Source organism: Polyodon spathula, chromosome 13 (genome assembly GCF_017654505.1).
Source record: "Polyodon spathula isolate WHYD16114869_AA chromosome 13, ASM1765450v1, whole genome shotgun sequence".
Classification (NCBI taxonomy): domain Eukaryota; kingdom Metazoa; phylum Chordata; class Actinopteri; order Acipenseriformes; family Polyodontidae; genus Polyodon; species Polyodon spathula.
In genome coordinates this window covers 17,818,903-17,841,308 of record NC_054546.1, presented here as the reverse complement: position 1 = coordinate 17,841,308, position 22,406 = coordinate 17,818,903, and the positions used below count along the sequence as shown (strand labels likewise).

Genomic DNA, 22,406 nt, shown 5'->3' with positions numbered 1-22,406 from the left:
TGTGTTTCCAAGCAAGCGGCTAAGTACTTTTGGGATTTCGAAGTTAGGGGAGTACTCTATTAATCTGGGGTCTGTTAGCTTTGAATTAGGTTTACATGTTAATTATGGCACTGCAATCCTCATATCAGCTTCTACAGTTCAAATAACAAAAAGTAGAATAACTGCGCAATGATTTGAAGCAAACACGGCCAAAAACCACCCCTTCTAGTTCTCTCAGTTTGTTTTGTTATTTGGTACTTTTTAAAATATGTAATCCCACGTGGGTTGGTTTTCAAAAAAATAATGTATGGTGGGTTATGGCTTCAGTCTGCAATTAGTTGATGGAAACAGATTTTTTAAACTGTGCAAATGTGAGACATTGTGAAAGAAAATGAACATTTACTGTTACTGAAATCATACCATGCCCTAGTGCTCTTGCATGGATTTTGCCCAGAATGTTTTTGAATATTTAAAAAAGCTGTAGCTTTATAATCTGCCCCCCCCCTCCCTCCCCTTTTTTTTAATACCAGCTCTTCCGGTGATTTCAGGTAAAGGTCATCAGTTTATGTTCATTATAGTTTCTGTTTTAGTTTGACTGTGTCACCAATAACCTCCTAGCACTTCAAGTATTAGCAGTAGAACTATTCAGATCACAAAATATTATTGCGGCTGGAAGCTTGTGTCCTTACAACTAAAATGACCTCTGGGTGACACAAAAAAAAGCATTGTCAACAAAGGCTTTTATTGCAAAGTTTAAACCCTCAAGCGAGGATTCATTATATTTTTGTATAAAAATGTTCAAAATACTACAGTAGGATATATTTATGATAGCAGCACAATTACACAGGTTTCCACATTTTCTTTTTAACGCAGAATTACAATGGCAAGTACAGGATACATGTGACTGGATGATAAGACCTTGATATAAGTGCAAACGCCAATTTATTAAAGGATAAACCACTTGCTGTAGCATACTGTACAATTAACAAAACAGAAACTGCAGCTGCAAGAACACAGCAGTTCAAGTATCGTCGTTGATAATGTATTTCTAGTCTTATTAGAATTACATTATTCCTCTCTGTGCAGTTGTCTTTGTTTCGCATTGCAAGATTACAAATGAATTGCAGCTTTGATCACAAACTACAGCTGTGTATAATAGATAATCAAGTGGGCTTTCTAGAACAAACAACAACAACATGACGATAGCATAACTAAAAAATGTCAATGTGAACATTTGTTATTATATAAATTGTATTTAGTTTTTGGATTTAGATACTTGCATGTAAAAAAAAAAAAAAAAAACTACAAGTTTGAGAAAATGTATTTAAAAACTACTAAGCTGATTGTAAAACTGAACTGTTTGGTATTCTGGGGTCACTACCTCTTGATTCATTCACTACAGGTCTCAAATGTGCTTTTTTGAAATAAATAAACAGAGGTTTTAACAAACATGCATTTTCATTTTAAATTTGATTTTGGGTTAAAGAAACATCTGTCTGCAAAACTTGCTTTCACATTGTCTTGCAAACCGAGAACATTCTTTAACCCAATGTAGTACCAGATGCTGTGTATTACAATTAAAATACATGCTATGCTTGCTATAACATGTGTTTCTTTCAAAACTGCACATTTGAGACCTCTGCTGGTATTGAACGTGCATATCCAGTAAAATGTATTCAAACAGTTTGTTAGTATATCCGCTTTAGAGGTACAAAGTCACAATTTCTGCATCTCAATTGATCAGCATGTGAATTGTTCTTCCTGGTGGAAGCAACCAGTCGGCACACATAATACCAGACTGCCATACAGCACAAACACAGGCTTCACATGCACCCTGTGATAAAACACAGGGAAGTGTTACACCATTATGATAGGCTAATATTATAATATATCCACTAGTCAAAATGTAAGCAAACTCCCTGTGGCCTTACCTCTTGATTATTTAGTGAAAAGTGGCAGGCTGTCACTTGCGGGTGTAATGTATTCTAATACAAACACAAGTCACACAGACAGGGTTGAATAAAGTTTATTAAATATTGCATAATACTGCATTTAGCAACCACAGCAGTAAATAGATGCTCTTTGTTAATTAATGTTGTCAAATCATAAAGCACTGCAATAAAATAAAATGTTCAAACACAACATGCTGCAAGATATGTTTATAATGAATTGCAGCACACAGAAATGGTAAATAAAAATGCATTAGAAGCATGGGTTATACACAGTCAGCATACTGTAAACTTCATTATTAGGCATATTAAAGTGTGTTTGTAATACACTGCTATGGGGTGAGTTATACAATTCTAGGGGTATTTCTGAAATTACAGTGAACAACAAAGGCAAAACAAAAATGGTGCAAAATTCATTCAGTAAGCCTGACATAAACTGAGGGCCTGGGATCCCCACAAGGTGGTAGAGTCCTATTGGTTCTTCAGTGCATTGTGGTTTTTCTGTGCTGAACATACTGTGTCGTGTGCTTTACTAAAATCCTTCAGGTAAATATATTAAAAAGAGCTCAATAACTGCCTTCAACTTTTTTTTCTGTCATTTAAATCCCCCTCTCTGTTAAATAATTTTCTATACAGGATAAGTACACATTCTGTACAAAAATCAAAATATACATATTTACATTATATTTTAGTCAAACATGTTTTTCTCCACACTAACCAGGGCTGTGCCAGCAGTTGCACGGAGTTTGCTACAAAGTGTGTTGCAGCAGAACATGCGTATATAGTCTGTTAATAGATTAACAAATTCCTGTTAAATAAATTCTCTCTAAAAAAAGGCATATGCATAAAAATAGGCTTTTTTAATATTTTGTATTAATTCTATCAATCTGTTATGACAAAAATAGCAGTCTAAATCTTATCCTATATGTTTTTTGTTGCAGTTGAAGATAGTTATAATGAAAGGCATTGTTTAGTCAGGGGATCCAGGCAAGGATTAGGTGGGGAGGAGAGCACTGATAACGCCATGCTTGCAACTGGTGATCATGTGGCAAACCTTTTCTTGCAATGTTGCAACTTCAAAAAACAATTCAACTTTTAGTTTTAACCAGGAAAGATGTGCAGGGGTCTGCCTGATATTCAAGCAGTGGAGCAGTTTGGCAGCCTGCTCCAGTTGTGAGAGCACTCCTGGTTAAATCAAAATCAGCACGTGGACTCCATCTTAAACGTACGTCTTTCAATTCTAGTAGCATCACCTTAGCTTCTTTCTTCTACATTGCCCCGCAGAAAGGTGGATAGCACAAAGTGACGCTGGTGTCGAGACCGGGTGACAGTGTGCATCAAACAGACACGTGTACGCAGGACCTCTCTCTCTCTCTCTCTCTCTCTCTCTCTCTCTAGTCCTGTTTTCTTGTTCATAGCTGACATTGAGACAATGGCTGCGCTTTTTTCAAAGAACCTCAACATAAATTCACATGCCTCGTACATTTTCTTTTTTCATATATAATGCTCGCCATTCCTCCAACGCAACACTAAAGAAAGGCGTGATTTTTTTTTTTTTTGCTTAAATGAAAGATGTATTAACAATAGGCTTTGTTCAATCCTCTGTCGGGGATGCTGTGTTGTTAAAGAGAGTCTGTTTGGATGCAGTGTTTACAGGTGAAGGCGCTTGACGTAATTGCCGGGGAAGGTGCCAAACTGTTTTGTTCTCCTGGAAGTACCTGGAAAAGAAAAGAAATACAAACTGTTCACTATCCCCGCTCTATCAAACCTGTACTCAAGGTAAGGGTTTAAATTTCAAATCAACTGGGTTAATAAATGAATAGGGAGCTTTAACTATACATATTCTCAAAGCAGCCATGCATCAAAGTAATTTCTGTTGCCATGACAGGGCAAAAGTCAATACTGTGTGATGCACTGCCATTATGAATTACACTATGTAACACAATTTTTGTTCCTGGGTAGTAAGTGTTATTTCCTAATTGCTTATGCCTCAAAAGTATAGAAAATGGCTATTATTCCCCACAAACTTTGCTTTTGTGACCAGGGCAGTGATATTTCGAAATATCACTATTTCCAATGGGAAAACGGGCAAATGTGTATCTTTTCGTTCACATAAAGTCAGAAAAAAACAACATATGAATCCAAATTAACATGTATTTATACTAAAGTAATACAAAAATGACTACAAAAGATTTAGAAGTGAGTAGTTTTTCGAGATTTACGATTATACTATATTTACAGTATAATTATAAATCTCGAAAAACTACTCACTTCTACATCTTTTGTAGAACTGCCATTGGTAGGGCTCTGTTTAAATATGTTTAGACATTTAAAAAGCCACCCGGATGAAAACGGGTGCTAAGCAGACTCAGACTCGACACCAAACAAAAATCAATAATAATAAAGTTAAGGAAGTCTCCAGGCCTCCAGGGGTACGTACCCACAAACCAGCCGTCGTCACACTTCTCCATCACGTTGACAACATCCCCTTCCCGGAGCTCCAGCTCATCTTCGTTCTGTGGCACGTAGCTGTACAGGGCTTGGAAGCTGTGAAAAGAGAACACACCACTCTCACCCATAAAACAGCTTAATCACCAGCAAGTAGTAGATTTGTGTGTATTTGGTTGAGTATCCTAGTTAATGTTGATTGGTAGTCTTTGTAACTTTGAATTCTCTATATCACTTCTTTTTATAGTTTTTTGTACATGATATTTCATGTGTGGATTCGGACAAAGAGCTGAAAGTATGTTTTGGTAAAATAAACAAGCAAACAAACAAAATACAAATACTAATATTGTTGCACAAGAGCAAAGTTTGTCCCCCAATAAAACTATTTCGAATGATACTAAACTAGCAAGAAATCAATCGGAAAATGTATTTTACTGCTCCTTCAGGTACTTAAGTTCTTTATCGCTAGTTTTAGAACATTACTATTTTGTTTATCAATTCAGTAGTAATGGAGGAGGCTCACCCACAGCTAAACACGCAATAAAAATAAATAATAAAAAGTTGGGAGAAAACTACAGACATGTTATGTCTTTTCTTCAGTTTAAGTGTTTTGTCTGCTGGCCTAAAAAATGTATTTAGTTTACTAAAAAAAAACAGGGGTCACATTTATTTACACTGGTGCAAACAGAACTGAAATTGGTCCAGTGTTACCACACGCTACTCGTAATCACAAGGGCTCCACAAGTTTCTAGTGTCATGCATGACATGCAATTAATCAGTGGTTTCGTGCTTCTGAAGTTGAAATAAATTAATTTTAACTTTCTAATTAAGTGGACTCAGTTGGAGAACTTGGAATGAGTTGTCTAATGTGGACTGGTTCACTGTGGTTTCTCAGAGGGGTATTCAGCTGGAGGATTCATACACTAAACGAAGACCAAATGATTACAGAAATGTTTTAATGAACCAGCCTTCAACATATATTCTATTTTGTATGTATGATCCCTTAAATTAGTGTATTGGGTAATCAAATTTTACAGTGTTGCTATTTTGTTTTACCATAATTTTTACACTGGGTCAAATCCTGTCCAGTTTTCTTTAATGCTTCAGTATATTCAATGCCCATAACAGACCTAATCATTTTACTGGTCTTTTAATGTCCCAGAAATACTTATTTGTGTCAAGTCTTTTCATCTTGTATTTGGTTATAAATTATGAAATAAAGATTTCAATGAAATGATGTAAAGTTATATCTTCTTGTGACACACCAGATGCCTGCTTTTCAAAGATTTCTACACCAAATAGTCCCCTTTTATAAGAAAGGAAGAGGCAAATAAACAACTTTGATATTTAATTCAGGGGTTTATAAGTAGTCCTGTTGTTTTGTATTATTGTTTTTAATTTTTATGACGTCAAACTTCAAACTTTTAAATGATCCATTTTCTAATTCAACTGAAAACAGTGGATTTCACTGTGGATTTGTCAAGAAAATGTGGATTAGATAGAAAATTGGATTGGTTAGAAAACTGTGGCTTTGTCAGTCATTGCATCCTTCTGACGCATTTTTTTTAAAATAACTTTATAACACTTCTTGCAAACCAAAAGTCCTGGAATTCAAAATTCAGCTTTCCGAGTGCACATACAAACACTAACTTTCACCAGGATAGGTCTTAGACTGTTTGTAAACTGGAGGGTATATACTCACACATCACTGCTAGGCTGACTCAGCTCAGGGGTGCTTCCTCGCTGATGAGCCTGCGGTTGCTGGGAAATGATGAAAGATCGTTTACTGTGATTAGAAGGCAGCTTGTGCCGAGAGTCAAGGGGATGGGACAGAGCGCTGCAGTAATGGACAGACTTTTCTGCAATGTTAATGATCTCATTGCAGACAGCTTCCTGGGATCAGGCACAGTACAGTACAAAGGAGGTTGGCAGCACCGTCCCCCCAAACCCCCACATGAGAGAGAGAGAGAGACAGGGAGGAGGAGGAGCATTCCAGGTGCATTGTGCAGCGAGTCCAGTGAGAGCCAATAAAACCAGGACAGGTGGAGAAGGAATCCAAAGGCAAGCGTGGAAAAACAGGTGAGATACAGAATTGAACGTTTAATTATCACACAAAACATTTTTTTTTTTTTAAAGTGCAGCATACAAGGAATTGCAGTTAGTGAGTTACATAGACAGTTGACATTTAGGTCACTTCAGAATAGTCAGTGAGATTATTGCTCAAGCAAAGAGAAAACAACTACCATGGTTTCCCACATTACTGTCATTACTTAAAACAACTTGGAAGCACGGTTAGAAGCTTGTTTTAGAAGCATAGCAGCTAAACAGAAAATCATGGGAACAAATTCAGCTGCTCATGAAATAGTGATGGTATTGGAACATGGTTTGTACATGAATTTGAGCTGCTTGTAGATTTATAGGAAGTCTAGCATCAATAACGTATATTCTGTTCAGATTAAGATATCCTACACAGCTTTCAAAGATGTTCTCTCAAGTTCAGTGACTGATTGGTTTAAAATAGTAGCCATAGAACTAAAGTTTCAAAAGTATCAAACTGGAAAAATACTTACAGTACCTTGTCAGACCAAGATCTCCAACTTCTTATTAAAAATATTATAGCAGCAACACAGTAATAATAATAATAATAATAATAATAATAATAAAACAGCTGCTTACTGAAAGCTTTGAGACATGCTAATTGTAAATGTTTCTAGCTTGATTCTAACTTTCATTCCTGAAGCAAGCAGGGAACTGCAGTCCAACAGCTCACAGTATCTAAACTGTGCTTGCGCTTCACAGGCACCCCACAGAGGGTAAGAACAAACATCATGAACTACATCCTTACCACATAACACTTTTCAGAGTCAGTGAGTTCTGGTCCTGTTCGCAATGAATGATGGGAAGGCTGTGGTCACCAGGTAAATTATAAAGAGACAAGTTTAGAAAGTGTTATTGGTCCCAATGAAAGAAGCAAATCAGGTATTATTGTATGGGAGTGGAAAGAGAGGTACTAGCTTCTGGCAGTTACTGACACAGGGAAAGGCAGCACTACCACAAGGCATGCTGAGGTGAGAAAGACGAAGACAGGGAAAAGTAGCGGGCTACAGTGGGGAGGTATAGGGGAATGAATATACAGTGTGTGATAAACAGCAGATAACAATGGTAGCATGGATCAGTGAATGGAACAAGTACATGATAGCTGGATATACTTATACAAATTAAAAGCCTATTAAAAACTGGTACAGTATTCAGCAAAATAAAAAATGCCTACTATATACACCAGCTCAAAGAAACTTTTTGGAAATGTTTAATATCGGTCCTGATGGCTATTTCAATGTCTTTATTATGTTAAAAGACACGTAAATAGCTATGAAAAACAGTTATTAAATGTATCATATTTTTCCTGTTTCAATTTTCTTTCCCCATTTTGAGATTCTTTATAACACTCTTCCATAGCTTCAAAATGCAGACGGTAAAAATGTAAAAAATTAGGTCAAGTGAGACATGTTTTGGTTAGCACACTTAAGGCGGCACTAGCGGACTTACTTTCTAAAGTGACCTAGTTTGTTGTCGTTTTACCTTTTGAATGTTAAAATGGGAAAAATGTTACTAGTTAATGATCTGTTACTTTAACTACCTGGTTTAACATAATTATTCATGTTTATGTATATTAACGTGTAGCTATTTAAATATGCAGTCAACCTTATAGTTTTTAAAATACAGGTACTGCATTTTTTTATTTTAAGTTTATTATATTTAGGTTCATCGTTATAAATTTAAAAAATATCAGCTGTTTCCTTAAGTACTTGCATGCCTACTTACATCCAAGAGTGCTGTAGTTGCACACTTTCAAGGAGTAAGGAAGCATGTGTGTGCTCCTAGAGCTCATACTACCTGGTAGACAGTAATGAGTTATACTGATATTTTCCTACATCCTGAGATGCTTCTAGCTGTTCTGAAATTGCCAGCTCTGACTCAACCTACTGGAAGTTCTGCCTCTCCTGGCTTATATACCCTGTAAATTGTGTGCAAGACTGTCTCCATAGCACCATATACTTATGCAAATAATGTGCATTATTTTCTCAGACAAATGCAGTCACTCCTTTGGCTTCATGTAGGAACATATAGACAAATGCAAGATATGGAGGCTAAGGTGATTATAATATTATATTACTGAACAAACATATGGGATAAAACATTGATAAAAGTCCATAGTAATGCTTTGTTACAGAACATTCACAAAGAGAACACCAGGCAGCATCAAATCAATAAAATGTATATATATATATATATTTGTTTGTTTTGTTTTTTAAAGCTATGACTGGTCAAACTATTCGACTAGTTTGACTTTACCGTAAAAATCGTGTTATAGGTCACACTGGCGTAAAAGTACAATTTTAGGTAAACACCTTTTTTATGTTTTAAAATATTTATTTTTTACAATTGATTTTTTTCCTACATGCTCAACACCGATAAATAAAGAAAGGTGCACAGGTTTAGTTTCGAAATAACCCTTGTTTGCAACATTTTATGGTTTTTAGTCAACCTGCGAGAAACTATTCAAAATTTCTAAAGCTTAAAAAGTAATAATTAAGAGAGCGTAAAATAAAGTTCTACATCCCACATCACATCTGTATTAACCTACCAATATTTTATTTTAGCTTATCAAGTACCCTAACAAGTTCAAGAACATATCTTCACTGAGTTGCACTGACATGCAGAACAAGTTACAGTCTGTATTAAAGTCGTTGAAAGTACTCCATTCAAGCAAAATGTTTTCTGCATTGGGCCTTAAACACTTTCCTCCTATCAGTTCATTTCTTTCACAATTTTAGGCTTGTCTTTGTTTCGTCTCCAGTCATGTATCTGTTTTTTCCAGCACTGTGAGTAACAACAACAAATTCAACAGCGCGCAATTTCAAACCTGCTGAGTAGCATTTTCGTTTTTTTTTTTTCTGACTGTCCTACTTTATCCAATCTCAAAGTCACCTGCATTATTACAGCATTGCAGTTAGAAAACAAAGTTTACAACTCTGCTTTCTAACCAATAGCTCTTTGCTATGGATCCCTGGGGCGGGTTCAGTCTGAATGTTGACAAATCAATGGCTCGGGAGGATGGGATAAGGAAATTCATAGAGACTGACAGCTTTTGTGTTAACAGTGAAGCAGTATAGCTGTGACGTTTTCAAGAGTCAAGAGTATGAAAGCTTGTGTTTAACATTCAAAATGATTAAGGGTATTGAGAGTAACAAATTAAAACTTTTAATTAGAGCAGTCACTTTGTGTTTTAACCTAGCAACTAATGCCATAGATCCTGAAAAAATGTAATCAGTTTGTTGACATTTAAATTTGTGTGAGCCATAACCGTGGCTGTAGAAATCCCAATGTGGCACTGGTGAAATAGTTTAATATTAGACACACTGGCACATACGTCACACCAGTGTATTAGTCGCTCCCCCCTTTTAAGGGCCCTTATACAACGTTTTTTACGGTACTAGTCAAAGTAGTACTACTGCTGGACATCTACGCCACTGTGCACCAATCAACAGAATAGAAAGATGGCAACGCGAGTCAGAGATGCACCTTACATATAAATAGATCTCTTAAGCTTTTTATTTAGGAAACAGCAATCGGAGTGATTGCCAACATCTTAAAAAGGCATGAGGGCAGGAAAAAAAAAAAACTAGGATTCCGTTCAAAACTGTTTCAATTTCACGCAAATCAACGCCACATACTGAGTTACCAATCTGTGCTGGGGCTTACCGCAAAGGAGTTGGCATTCATGTTAGATGGGATGTCAGAAGGCAGCATAGGATGTCTTGAAGTCATTCCTTGGTATCCAGTTTCATTCTTCAAGAGCTAAAAAAAAAAAAACAACAAAAAAACCATGCTGTGGTTGACTCTCAGTACTGTAAACTGAATGGAGAGCAGTTGCACAATTTTGTTGTAAAATGAATATGCCCTTTAAATACGCTTAGTGCAAACACAAAGAGGTGTGTAAGTGAGTAAAATGCCCCTCTAACCCCTACAGCAAACATCTAGAGAGTAAAGGATTGTGAAACACTCCCGAAGTCCACATAGCACACGCTGGCAAAACATGGGCCAGTATGAGGGAATCTTTAGGTAACAGGCAGGGACGTAGCAGTGGGGAACATGCGTGGGTTAGCTCTCTGTAGTATCTCAGTATTTTGACTAAGAGTTTGCGTTATCTTTCAATGATGATGGTGGATCCTGCTTCACATAAAGACTATACTTTGAGCATGTCATTCTGCTCTCGAGAAGCTGAAATTAAATTCTGTCACATCTGGAACCTTAAAACTGAGGATTGATGTGTAATTCTACAATTATATTGATGTCTGTAGATCAAGCTAAAATAGTATGTAGACATGGGATCTATTTAATTGATCGCATAGGGCTGTTTGTGAAAATCAAACATCTAACTGATCTGGCTTGGTCCTTTTCTGACAGGTGCAGTTAATATACTACCCATACAAAGAATCAGTGATAAAATCAGACTTATTTCATACACAGTAATTCACTTTTACCTGTTTTGTATCGGTTATAACTCAGCTAACGGAACATAAACACACTCACACACACACACACAGACACACAAAAAACAGAAGGATGCAGGCAGGGACTGTTTACCTTAAACAGTTGAATGCTACAGAAGAACGAATACAAAAACTTTTTTTGAAACATGTTAATAATACACATCCCAAAAAGACACTGATGTTAGTAGAGAGGTCTGGTTTGTGAGGCACACACAGGCTTTTAGTGTGAGTCATGCAGGCAGAGTGGCAGTGGCAGTATTACCTGGGTCCCGCTGCCCAGGGCTCTGAGTGGGGGCGGAGGCCTGACCGGGACAGCAGGAGTGGGGGAGAGAGATAGGGAGGAGACATGGGCAGATGGAAGAGTCGGGCTATGGACTGATCTACTAAGGTCTGAACTCTTTGAACAAAAACAAAGTAAAAAGAAGGTCACACCAGCTCAAGAGGTTTCCACTTGTATTAAACTCAAACAGAGTGTCTATTGGCTCCCTTCTGAGCATGCTGTAATAAAGCATACCAACTTGAGGTATGCAAAGAGCTTTTTAAAGGGTGACAGGACAGCCAGACTCACTGAGTTTCAACCATGTTTTATGTTTAGCTTTATTTTTAATTTTTTTTAAACCAATACATCCCCATGCCCAACAATAGCATTTACAATTTACACAGCTGAGGCAGTGCAATCCAAATTCAAACTTCTTTGATATTCACTCGTATCAGTCATTGCTTATATACTTCCTGATTGTACTACTGCAGTTCCCCTAATAACTAGTAGCATGGTCTTTGTATAACCAAGTACAAAATCACCTTTTACAGCCAGACAAGGGACAAGATGGGGGGGGCTTAAAGTCTTCTAGTATTTCTTTAAACTCATAATATTCCTTACTTGAACACTTAGAAGAGACCATTATTCTGGAAAAAAAAAACGGCATTCCAAAATTGATAACATGTCCCAAACTGGGTGCCATTGCTCTTGTGTAAAGAGACTGAAATTCTCACTCACTTTTGACCATCTCTACAGTAAAGGCCTAGATTAAACTAGAAAGCAAACTCATTCTGTTCAATAAGACACGTGCAGCAGACTGGAGGCAATCTTTAAAAGCCACTTTGAACTAGCATGAATCAATAAGCACGGAGATCTTGGAGTCCTCCCTCACAACATCACAAAAGCTGCAGATGGCTGGTTATACACCGGTAAGTAATCATTTCTCTCTCTGTGAATTCACTATGGGTATTGAAAGGATGGGTTCCTTCGTCTTTTATAGCACTGTTTCTTATTTGATCCCTGAAAAGAGGTTTTCAGTGGGTGTTTCAAACAGCATGTACAAAAGCTGTAGTGTGAAGAGAAGTGGAGCAGAGACAGATTCTGACACAGGCAACACAGGAAAGTTCTACACATTTCAAAAACTATCAATCAAAACTCTGCAATGCTCTGGGGAGTGGCAAACCTAACAAGTTAATACAGTGTTGGCATAACAATTTTCAACAAGTGGAGTGAACTCTACAGTAAATAAAATATAACTTACTTTATATCATTTCAAACCCACGCACCATGCATACTTCAACCACTATTCTTGTGAACTGCCACTCATTGTAAACTGTAATGCTTCTTAAACACTTCCTAAAGTATACTCTCATATAGAAATTTGTAAATTGTGCACCTATAGTTAAACAATGAATCATGAAGTAATAAAAATATAAAATACAAAGGAAAAATATAGATTTGATACTACAGAGTCCTGTAGTATCAGCACTGGCCTTGTTCATGCAGCTACAGCACACTCCAGCACACTCATGCAAGGGATACCTTTTCTTGGCTACTCTGCCACCCTCTGTTATCACTGCCTCCTTCTGTACCCTGCACAATACTGAGCAGCTCCTGACACAGCCGGCTCTCCTCCTGCTCTCTAGAGAGCAGCCGATCCGTGGGGCTCAGGGCCCTGGCTGGGCTCCTTCTGTGGAGGTCGGGGGAGAGAGCCAGGGGGCTGCCCAGGGTGGGCGGTGGGGTGGAGGGCAAGGCAGGGAAGGTGGGCGAGGGGGAGCATAGCAGGCGTTCCTCTCCCTGAGGAGGGGTGAAGGTGACGCTGGGGGCAGTGGAGTGGGGGCGAGGTGGACAGACAGGCAGGGGGGAGGTGGCTGAGCGTGGGGTGGAGCTGCCAGAGAGGCTGTAATGAGGGAGGCTGACCGAGGGAGTTGGGCTGGCCGCTGCGGATGGAGATAGATAGTTTCCGTAGGAGTAGAAGCCCTCAGGTAGCGGCGGGAGAGGGGGGGTGACTGCCGGGGTACTGCTGCGAGATACACCCATGGTCAGAGCCAGCCACTCCGAGGTGATGGCCTGCACTTCGGGGGAGATTGCCCTGCGAATGGGTGGAGGAGGGGGGGTCGGAGTGTGGAGCCTGTCGTGTACACACTTGGGGGAGAGAGAAAGAAAAAAAAAAGGTGGAAAAAAGAATGAAGAGAAGAAGGAAACAACTTAATAGATGGGAAGAAAGTTTTAACAGAAATCAAAAGAACAGAAAGACCGATTTAAAAAAAAAAAAAAAAAAGTAAAAATATATGTATATCAGAGATGATTAAACAAACTTCACATTCCAGGATTTTTCCAATCAGATTATCTCCTGCAAGCTACGGTGAGTGCTCATGATCGGTGTACAATAATAGAGGCAGTCCCGTGCTGTTAGTCTAGGGGGAGCGCTATTCCTCAGAGTAGCTCTTTCAGCACACAGTCTTGACCTGAGTTGGATTCAAACTCCCTTTTTTAGAGGGCCTGAAAACTTTTGCTGCACCTGGTAAGTTTGTGTGAGCGTCTTTCCTACCCTGGGTTAGGTTTCCGTTCCCTTGGGGCAGTGGTGCTGGGATTTCATCATACAGCAGCTTACCTGAGGCGAGGCAGTGGAGCTGCGGTCTGGAGAGTGGCTCACGGGAGGGTCTGGGTACTCCACTGCGTTCTTGACGCGAGGCCGCTTCAGGACCTCGATGTAGGTGACTGGGAAGATGCCCTGGCGGCTGGTGCCCGAGATCTTGCCCTCATACCAGTTCTCATCTACCCTGCGGATCAGTGTGATCCTCTCCCCCTGGTGGTGGAGCAGTGGTACAGCAGTGTCAGGGTGAGTGTGAACACCAAAACCAAGGTTTTAAAACACATTTTCTTACTGCTCATTATCATTACCATTCTCACCTGCCGATTTTTTATTTTTTATAACTATTTTAAATGACTCGGTTAGTACCCTTTAAAAACATCTTATCACTTATTAGCATAACAGTTTTATCATTGTGTTTTTCACTTTGAAATTTGCCATGATTCTATATTTGATGGGAGTACTTCTATCACTATTCACATCCTGAGTTACACGTAGGGTTGAGGAAATTACTTTTAAAACGCAATCTGCTAGTTACTTGAACAAAACTGTAACTAGTTACTGTAATTTATTACTTTAAAAAAAACTAGCTACAGTAACCCCAATTTACTTCAGTTACAGTTTACATTTTACAGAGATATTTATTTTCGATTTGGTCAGTCTGCAACTTGAAATATTATTGTCAAACCCTCCTCCAAAGCAGTTTGTAGCAAATGACATGAAAAGCATGTAAGGTTTGACTTGCAATGAAGTGTTTCATTAATGTCCATGCTGTGAATCAGTTTTTTAAATGTAATAAAAAGTAAAAAGTCATTTTTTCACATAATGTATACAAACATGATTACATAATGAGGTATTTATTACTCAGTCTGACGGGGGAAAAAAGTCAAACCACATTTGTTCAACTGAGAACAAACAACATTTTAGTCCTCCAGCATCAAAAGCAATCACACAGTTGTTTTTAATATTAAACTGGTTTAGCGGAAATCAAGAGAGTTCCTGTTTCCAGGTCTATTAAACTATGCAAACTTGAACAGACACATGAATGCACTGTTTTTATAGTGATATAACTCATTCCATCCTGCTGCTTTCCACTGTCAGTGTTATTGAAATGCCCATTTGAGCACAAACAAGTTCATAAGATAACAGCCCAAGACCTTTCTGTTACACGAATGTTTCCGAGATTAAAGTGAGTGCAGCTTGTCTGCTCTGCACATCTATGTTTCAAATGTCCAGTTTAAAAAATAAAATAAAAAACAACACATGATAATCAGTACTACACTATGTTTGATATCAATTGCTTGGTCATTTCCTGTCATTATCCAATAAGTTACTTCCTTAACTGATATGATTTAAACCAATAACTTCCTTTGAGGTGTAATAAACCAGGAAGTGAAAAAAGGCTTAGAACCTAAGAACTGTATTAACCCTAAAGCATCACATTATCATTTTAAAATAGAAAATGTGTATTTTTTTTTTTTTTTTTTTTTTTTTAACTGAGAATGTAATACCTATGTAGCTAATGGCAGTTCAAAACAAGTATATTTATGGAATAATTAGTTACTTTTAAGAAAGCAGGAATTATTAAAATATAGGGGTTTTTTTAAACATAAAACTCAGTTTAGTTTAATTAAATTTAACAGCATGTAGTACAAAATTATGTACTTAAATTACAGTGAAATCATCTTATGATTTAGAAATGTGCCATAAATACAACACATGACTTACAAAAATAACCTAAAGTGGTGCACTGCTGCCCTCTACTGGTAGATAGTTGCAAGTCTTTAGATTGATTTATCTCCAATTATTCGGTTTGAATGATACCAAGGATTATTAAGACTTTAGTTTCATTTCTATTTTACGTATAGTTTTCAGTGTAAAAAACTAAGCTTTTCCAAAATTATTACTGTTAATGATTTTATTTTAAATATTCAGTTTCGATGGCTTGACCTTATCAGTGTCTATGGCGACGTCATTTTACTGAGTCATTTAATGTGCCAGAGGTTTTGTCTATTGTTAAACATAAAGGTACACCAATAACTATTAAACATTCAGTAAGCATTCAAAATGATCAATTTAATGAAAAACGATTCCACTAAAAGTCTTCAACACTGAAAAAGACTTCCAGTTGAAACGTTTGTCATTGAATGTATGAAGTTTCATTTGGTATTGCTGTAAACGTAAAGGTTGGAACAGTGTGACATGGTGTGTTGGTGTGTAAATGTGGCTCTGTACCTTTCTGAAGGACATCTCCACCACTGTGTCTCCAGTGAAGTTGAACCTGGCCAGGGCCTCTCCGTACTCCAGCACCTGCACCGGGGGCACCTTTTTCGGCTGCGCTTTCTCAGTGGGAGGAAGCAACTTTCAAAACAAAAACAACACAACAGCGGTTCATTCAATTTCCAGTGGGTAGCGTGGAAACATCCTGTTGGAGACTCCAGAAACCGCCATTTCCTGTAGGATGCGTCACTACGGACACATCTAAAACTGGGCTATGTAAACAAGCTGGATTCTAAACAAGGTCTGCTTATTGATAAAGTGTAGTAATCAGACACCAACTACTTTTAGACTGAGCACGATTGTGGGGCAATGTGTATTTCTGTGATTGAAGTTTTACGAACTGGAAAACAGTACCTGGATAAGGCTGACTTTATTCTTTCGGTCATGGGAGTGTCTACATTAAGAAAGTCCAGATGTCTTTATGTCAGCTGACTTGTGTTATTTCGGATAGCTCACACTTTCCATGATCTTTGCCACCTGTCAAGGTTTCTATTCTCACTAAACTCATGTATACAATTCCAAGTTTGTGTAAGGTGTGTATTCTGTAGGAAGCCGTCGGCATGCTTTTCTGTCTTTCCATACTGGCCATTCTGCTGCCCACAACCTCCAGGGATCTGTAACTGTGCAGAGCGCTATGATATAGTTCACTGGATAAGCAGGAAACAATTTCTAATGTTTTTCAGTGTATCATTTCATGATATCTATACTGTATATTTATTGTGTTAATGAGACAGGATTAAAATCCCCCCTGATGGCTTACTGTAAAGATGGACAGACACATGGCATGTACTGTTTATATTCTGAGATAACTCATTCCACCCCCCTGCTCACAAACACGTTCAGAGAGCAAGTCCAGGACTACACTCCTCCTGCTGCACTAATGTTTGTAATCTAATGTTTCAAAGAGATCAATAAGAGTAACATTTTCTTGCAGTCCAAAAGGATATATTAATTATGTAAATGATATGTACAGTGACATAACCTACCAATTTGACGTATATGGGGTGAAATGCATCATAAATACAACATATTTACCAGGGGAATCTAAAGTCATGGCAAAATTGCAGCAGTGCTGGCATTAGCAAAAACAGTTGGAACAGAATTGTGAAGTAAAACTGGAAGCAAGGGTTGGACATACAGCATGGATAATAGCATTATACAGCCACACTGCAGTTCTTGCACAGGACTTTATCGAGGAGATACAAATGTATTCATTCATGTCGACCGCACTATTTTTTTATTTGCAAAACAGAAGCAAAACTATGAATGTAATCAAAATGAGCTACGTCATATATTTGTCCGATTAATAGATTTTCTTTTGAACCCCCCCCCAAATCTAGTACAATGATTGCGCTGGTTAAGCTGCTCACTGACAGAACATAATTCAGTTCAGTCACTCAACACATGTCCTACACCACTGTCAAAACTAGTTTGGTTCTAGTGTCAAACATCAAGGTTTTGGTGGATGTGATACAGCAGCACGGTGTTACCTCCACATATGTTCTGGGAAAGATCCCAACTGTTCCATGGTGTTCCCCTTCGTACCAGTTCTGATCGATCTGTCGGTAGATGTAGACGATGTCCCCCTTTTGGAAAGGCAGTTCCCTGAAACAACAAAACACAGACTCATGGGGTGCTTCTATCAGAAAATACAGCCCAGTGTTTCGTGCTGTACAGAATCGTAGTATTTATGTGCTTTACATTCAGCGTGCCATTTTGATATCAGAGCAGGGTTTTATAGAGTGGTTTGATGGCACAGATGGAAATGCTTTAATCAAGTCACAATGTGGAACTGAAGCTGGTAATTCTACTCACTTCAGTGTTTGTGCTTTGAAGTCGAATTTAGCTCTTGCTGGCACCATCTGAAAACAACAGGGACAAAATGAATACAATTAGTCAACCAAGTCAAATAATACAAAAATTAGGGATCTGGAATACAAGTTACTGGCATTAACAGAAATACATTTAACATCCATTTCTAAATGGATCGCCTCTGACATCTAGTGGCCCTGTATTGTAATTGCATGTTTTTTTTCTTACAGCCACTGCCATGCACTGTCACATTTTGCTGGGGTATTATAAAAAAAACAAAAGGTTTTATTAGTTTGAAATCTACTTACACACATCGTTTCCCCAGTCGACGCTTCATTTTTTAAATACTGTAATCATGAAAGTTGAAAAAAGAATAATAATAATTAATTCCTCTTAAAGGGAAATATACCAGTTTATAAGATGGGGCAGGGAAAGCAGTGACCATCAGCTTTAAGATTGAATCCGCTTTACAAACAGCTTCTTCAGAAAAACTGAAGGAAAGATTTTTTCTTTATATTTTACAAGCGTGAATACAAAACAGTAAATGTGACAGTGATATGTTTCTTTTTGGCGTGCACTGCAGAAAAAAGTTTGGAAACCAAATAGTCTGACAGACCTAACTGCTAGTCCACTTTCCATGTACTGCCTTACTGCTGGAACTGACATTCCCCACTACTGCTGCTTTGCATACCCACAATATTACTTTAGTGTTCACACATACAGAGCTATCCTATTAGAACAACAGCTAGTCATATTTAGAATTAAAGAAACATTCTGGCACACTGACTTTAGTCAAGGCGCTGGCTAATGTCAGGACCATGCCCACCAGCGCCATGAGCGCTTCCCCTCACAGCTCTGTGAGAGCTTTTCAGTACTGATCTGAACACCTCCTGCCTTCTGTCTGTCTTGAGCCTGTCTGAAGCACACTGAGAATTGTGCCAATTATGAGGTGATTCTGCGAGGCTAGCTCAAAGCAGGCTGAGGCCTCCAAACTAATTTCACTTGAGTCTTGAAACAAGAGGTCCAGAATTAAATGGATACACCTCAGTGTAAAGGACCGAGCTAAAATAACGCTGACTGCGAACATAACTTCTAATGCCCTTTTGTAAGTATAGAAATCTTCAGTTCAGTTTCTCCATACAAACCCCAATGGAAATTGATTTATTGTGTTTACACTTGGCATATGTATATTGATGTAAAAAAAACAAAAACATATATGCAGGTTATGAATAACGCTATTCAACACTGAATATTAACATAAGCAAAGCATGAATCACAGGATCCAGCAACAACCTGCCTGACCGACTCTCAGGTACTGTCAGGTACTGACAGGTACTGTCTAATTGAATTAGTTTCTTATAGGGTGTTTGGATGTTGTGTACGTGATCTGTTATCTTTACTTGGGGTAGGTATGCAGAGAAAACACTGTAATGAACTACTGTTTAATTTCCCTTTATAATCTAGACATGAGCTCAAATGAGCTAACCAGACTACTGTTCTATTTTACTTATGGTAGCATTCCCAACCCCCCCACCCCCCCACCCCCCCCAAAAAATAAAAAAGAACAAATAAAAACAAACAAAAATGAAAAGCGTTTCTTTTATAGCCAATGCCCAAATTAGGTAAATAAGGTAAAAAATAAAGACACAAAGACAGGACAAGGTACAGCAACAAGCAGAAAACACACCAAGCCATAGTCTGCTACCAATGAAACGCAGGTTATGTGCTTGAACCTATGCATAGCAGGCATGCTAATAACGCAGGCAGTATGATCATTCCTCTACCAGCAGCCATGTTAAGGTGGAAGCAGCATCTACACATCTACTGAGTCAATGTCTGGAGAGCGGATGTCGACCTACAGCATTACATAATGTGGGAGGCAAATCTTGCTTTGGGTCAAGCAGCTGATTGAGGTAACTGGAACAGACCTCAGACCCAGAATTCCTCTTAACTGCATCGTCAACGTTAAGGAGGTCCCCGAATCGATCGTTAGTGATAAACTGGTGATGTGTTAGAAAGAGTCCAGTGTGCCTTCTAGATGCAATATCGGCTTCCTCTTGCTCTCGTTTAAGACGTCTCTGCTCCTCTAAAAGTTTCTGTTGTGAAAATTGCATAAAATTGCATAAAATAAATGATCTGATCAGCTTAGAAATCAAATATATTTATACAATTATAAATATACTAAATATGTGAAGCTAGTTATTAATGAAAAAACAAATGCCTTGTAACTTGAATAAAAAAGACAGAAAATAAATTCATTGCAAGTTTTAGGCATCCAATGTACACCCCATTTGAATGCAGTTAGTTGAAAGATGTAGGTGATCATCAGTAAAACGGGAAAACAAACCTCTTGGGCTATTTAGAAAGAAACAGGGACACGGACAGACACACTAAGGCTGAACAAGAACCTGAGGTTAAAGAGTTATCTGAAAAGGTACTCCCTTTGACACATTTCTCTGTACAGATCAGAAAAACAAGCCATCAACCCACTTTTGCGTTCACAGGAAACAGCTGGACACAACAAGAGTTCTACCTGCTTGACAATAGGTTTCACATCAGCCAAAACCTTTTAGCTGTTTTTTTTTGTTTTGTTTTGTTTGGAGTTGGGCCAAGAGTTTTTTTGTTTATTTGTTTTTTTTAATTGAGATTAATTCTTTCATTGTTAATTTGAAAATCATAATAGTAAATATAGAATATTAAGCTGTATAATAGCAGAGAAACACAGTTCCATTCAATCCAATGTGCTTGCTTTGTTTCGGACTTAAGCTACCAATTGGCTCATACCTCAATCCTGCAACCCTCACTGTGGCCCATTTCTTGACTCTGGTGAGCCAAGGTAGACTGGTTGGCAGAGTTTAACTCTCCTGGTGTCCACAAGACTAAGGTATGAACCCGCCTTTACCTGGGATGTCAATTTTGACAAGTGGTAGTGCTTTTACCAGATGAGCCACAGGGCACCCCCTTATAATCAACCAATATTTGTTAAAATACCAGGACATCTTTCCCAATTTTTTAAATTTGTTTTGTCATCCAAAATTAAGTCTGCATTGAACAAATATTAATTAAAAGGCTAACAGGTTCATAAAATTCTATTTTTAAACAAAAGGTTGTCCTCTCAACTAAACACAGGGTGGTTGTAACTAACTGTATTTCATACTACCCCAGAAGAAACCTTGTTAGTGGTGGCCTTTTACAATCCTAGTGTATTTACCTGAATATGACAAGGGCCAGGCTTTCATTTCAGATTATAAATATGCCTAAAAAGACTGTTTGCAAGGTACTATAATTTAACTGATGTAGAATTAAAATTGCATGACAAGGATTTTCTATATCTAGCATTAGCATTCAATAACACGTTCCAATCAATAAACCATGGATTTTTATTCAAATCAGTATATTACCTCTTTGTCATCGTAGCGTCTACGGACGACATCGTCTGTCGTATCCGAGCGTTCTGGGGCAAAATGCCGTGGCGAATCAGAATCTACTTAAAAGACAACAGTAGTTGGTATCTGTTTCACTGTAAAATGCACTTCATTTTAGATGAAAGGGGATCTTTTCCAAATCAGTAGCTTGTGTCGCTGTGCATTCATCTATCAAATATTAATTGACTGTGTCTGTGATTCTCCAACTCAATGCCTCCTTTTACATCTCACTTAAAGTAATAACAAATTCCAGCTACAAGTAATGCATAATAATAAGCATAAGATAATGTGATTTTGCAGTTTTACAGAAAATGGTCATGAGCACTGATACGAATGTTGGGGAGCTGATTTAAAAAACTCCATGTGGAACGAAAATAAAATTAAACTGAGAATATGGCCAAGCAAATGATTAAGCACCTTATTTCAATAACTAAAATACTTTATTTTACATGATATGTATATTTTATTTTTAATCATGGACGCTGCATACACAGCCTGCAAACAACACTGTAAAAAAACTGATTCGTGGCAAAATGTCAACCAAAACAAGTAGGAAAAGAAACAGACATACTGGAATGAAGATTGCAATATCACTGTAAAGACAGAAAAGCACAAGTGTGAGGACAGTTAAAAATGATCGGCCACACAGATGGGAGTGACACTTGAAAGTATGGGAAAAGCCACCTGTGAGGTATACCCCCATCTCAGGTTGCGGATTGTTGTTACGGTCCAGGCTGTCGTAGGCCGTGGCGAAGGGGACATTGTTTCCATTAGCAATGTAGCCATAGTGCTTGCCGAGGGGGGAATTTAAGCCTTTGTTCTGGGTCTCCCCTGCTGTATGACTGCTCAGTCTTTCCACCACCTCCAGGGAGGACTGCCTCTGAGGAATGAGAGGCTTCTCCTCTGAAAACAAGCACTGAAGGAAGCTGTTATCTAGCACACTTTCTTTAGGCTTCTTGGTACTGTTTTGGCTTGGTGAGTCCCGGGCTGCTGATAAGACAATGGGAGATAGAGAATGTGTCTTTTTGTGCTCCTGCTGGAAAGGTTTTTTCAATCGGAAGGGCATGGGGCCCACGAGATAGAGGTTTCTAGGGAAAGTGTTCCTAT

At 38.2% G+C, this 22,406-nt stretch overlaps 1 protein-coding gene across 28 annotated transcripts in view; it reads right to left on the bottom strand.

Annotated features, from left to right (window-relative positions):
• Positions 1 to 1,989: 1,989 nt before the first annotated feature.
• The window catches only part of LOC121325201 (sorbin and SH3 domain-containing protein 1), a 198,050-nt gene continuing 177,633 nt past the window's right edge, over positions 1,990 to 22,406 (bottom strand). For 18 of the 28 annotated variants that reach the window (XM_041267551.1, XM_041267552.1, XM_041267554.1 and 15 more), the window contains 14 exons: positions 21,276 to 21,358; positions 19,734 to 19,970; positions 18,183 to 18,221; positions 17,878 to 17,924; positions 17,553 to 17,667; positions 16,018 to 16,143; positions 13,804 to 13,998; positions 12,732 to 13,334; positions 11,193 to 11,327; positions 10,140 to 10,235; positions 7,222 to 7,281; positions 6,079 to 6,137; positions 4,369 to 4,475; positions 1,990 to 3,646 (listed from right to left, as the gene is read on the bottom strand). In XM_041267551.1, coding sequence (XP_041123485.1) covers positions 3,579 to 3,646; positions 4,369 to 4,475; positions 6,079 to 6,137; positions 7,222 to 7,281; positions 10,140 to 10,235; positions 11,193 to 11,327; positions 12,732 to 13,334; positions 13,804 to 13,998; positions 16,018 to 16,143; positions 17,553 to 17,667; positions 17,878 to 17,924; positions 18,183 to 18,221; positions 19,734 to 19,970; positions 21,276 to 21,358 — 1,970 coding nt within the window. In that variant the 3' untranslated portion in view covers positions 1,990 to 3,578. The remainder of the gene's footprint in view (positions 3,647 to 4,368; positions 4,476 to 6,078; positions 6,138 to 7,221; positions 7,282 to 10,139; positions 10,236 to 11,192; positions 11,328 to 12,731; positions 13,335 to 13,803; positions 13,999 to 16,017; positions 16,144 to 17,552; positions 17,668 to 17,877; positions 17,925 to 18,182; positions 18,222 to 19,733; positions 19,971 to 21,275; positions 21,359 to 22,406) is intronic. The other 10 variants (XM_041267550.1, XM_041267567.1, XM_041267546.1 and 7 more) reach the window with 10 other exon arrangements.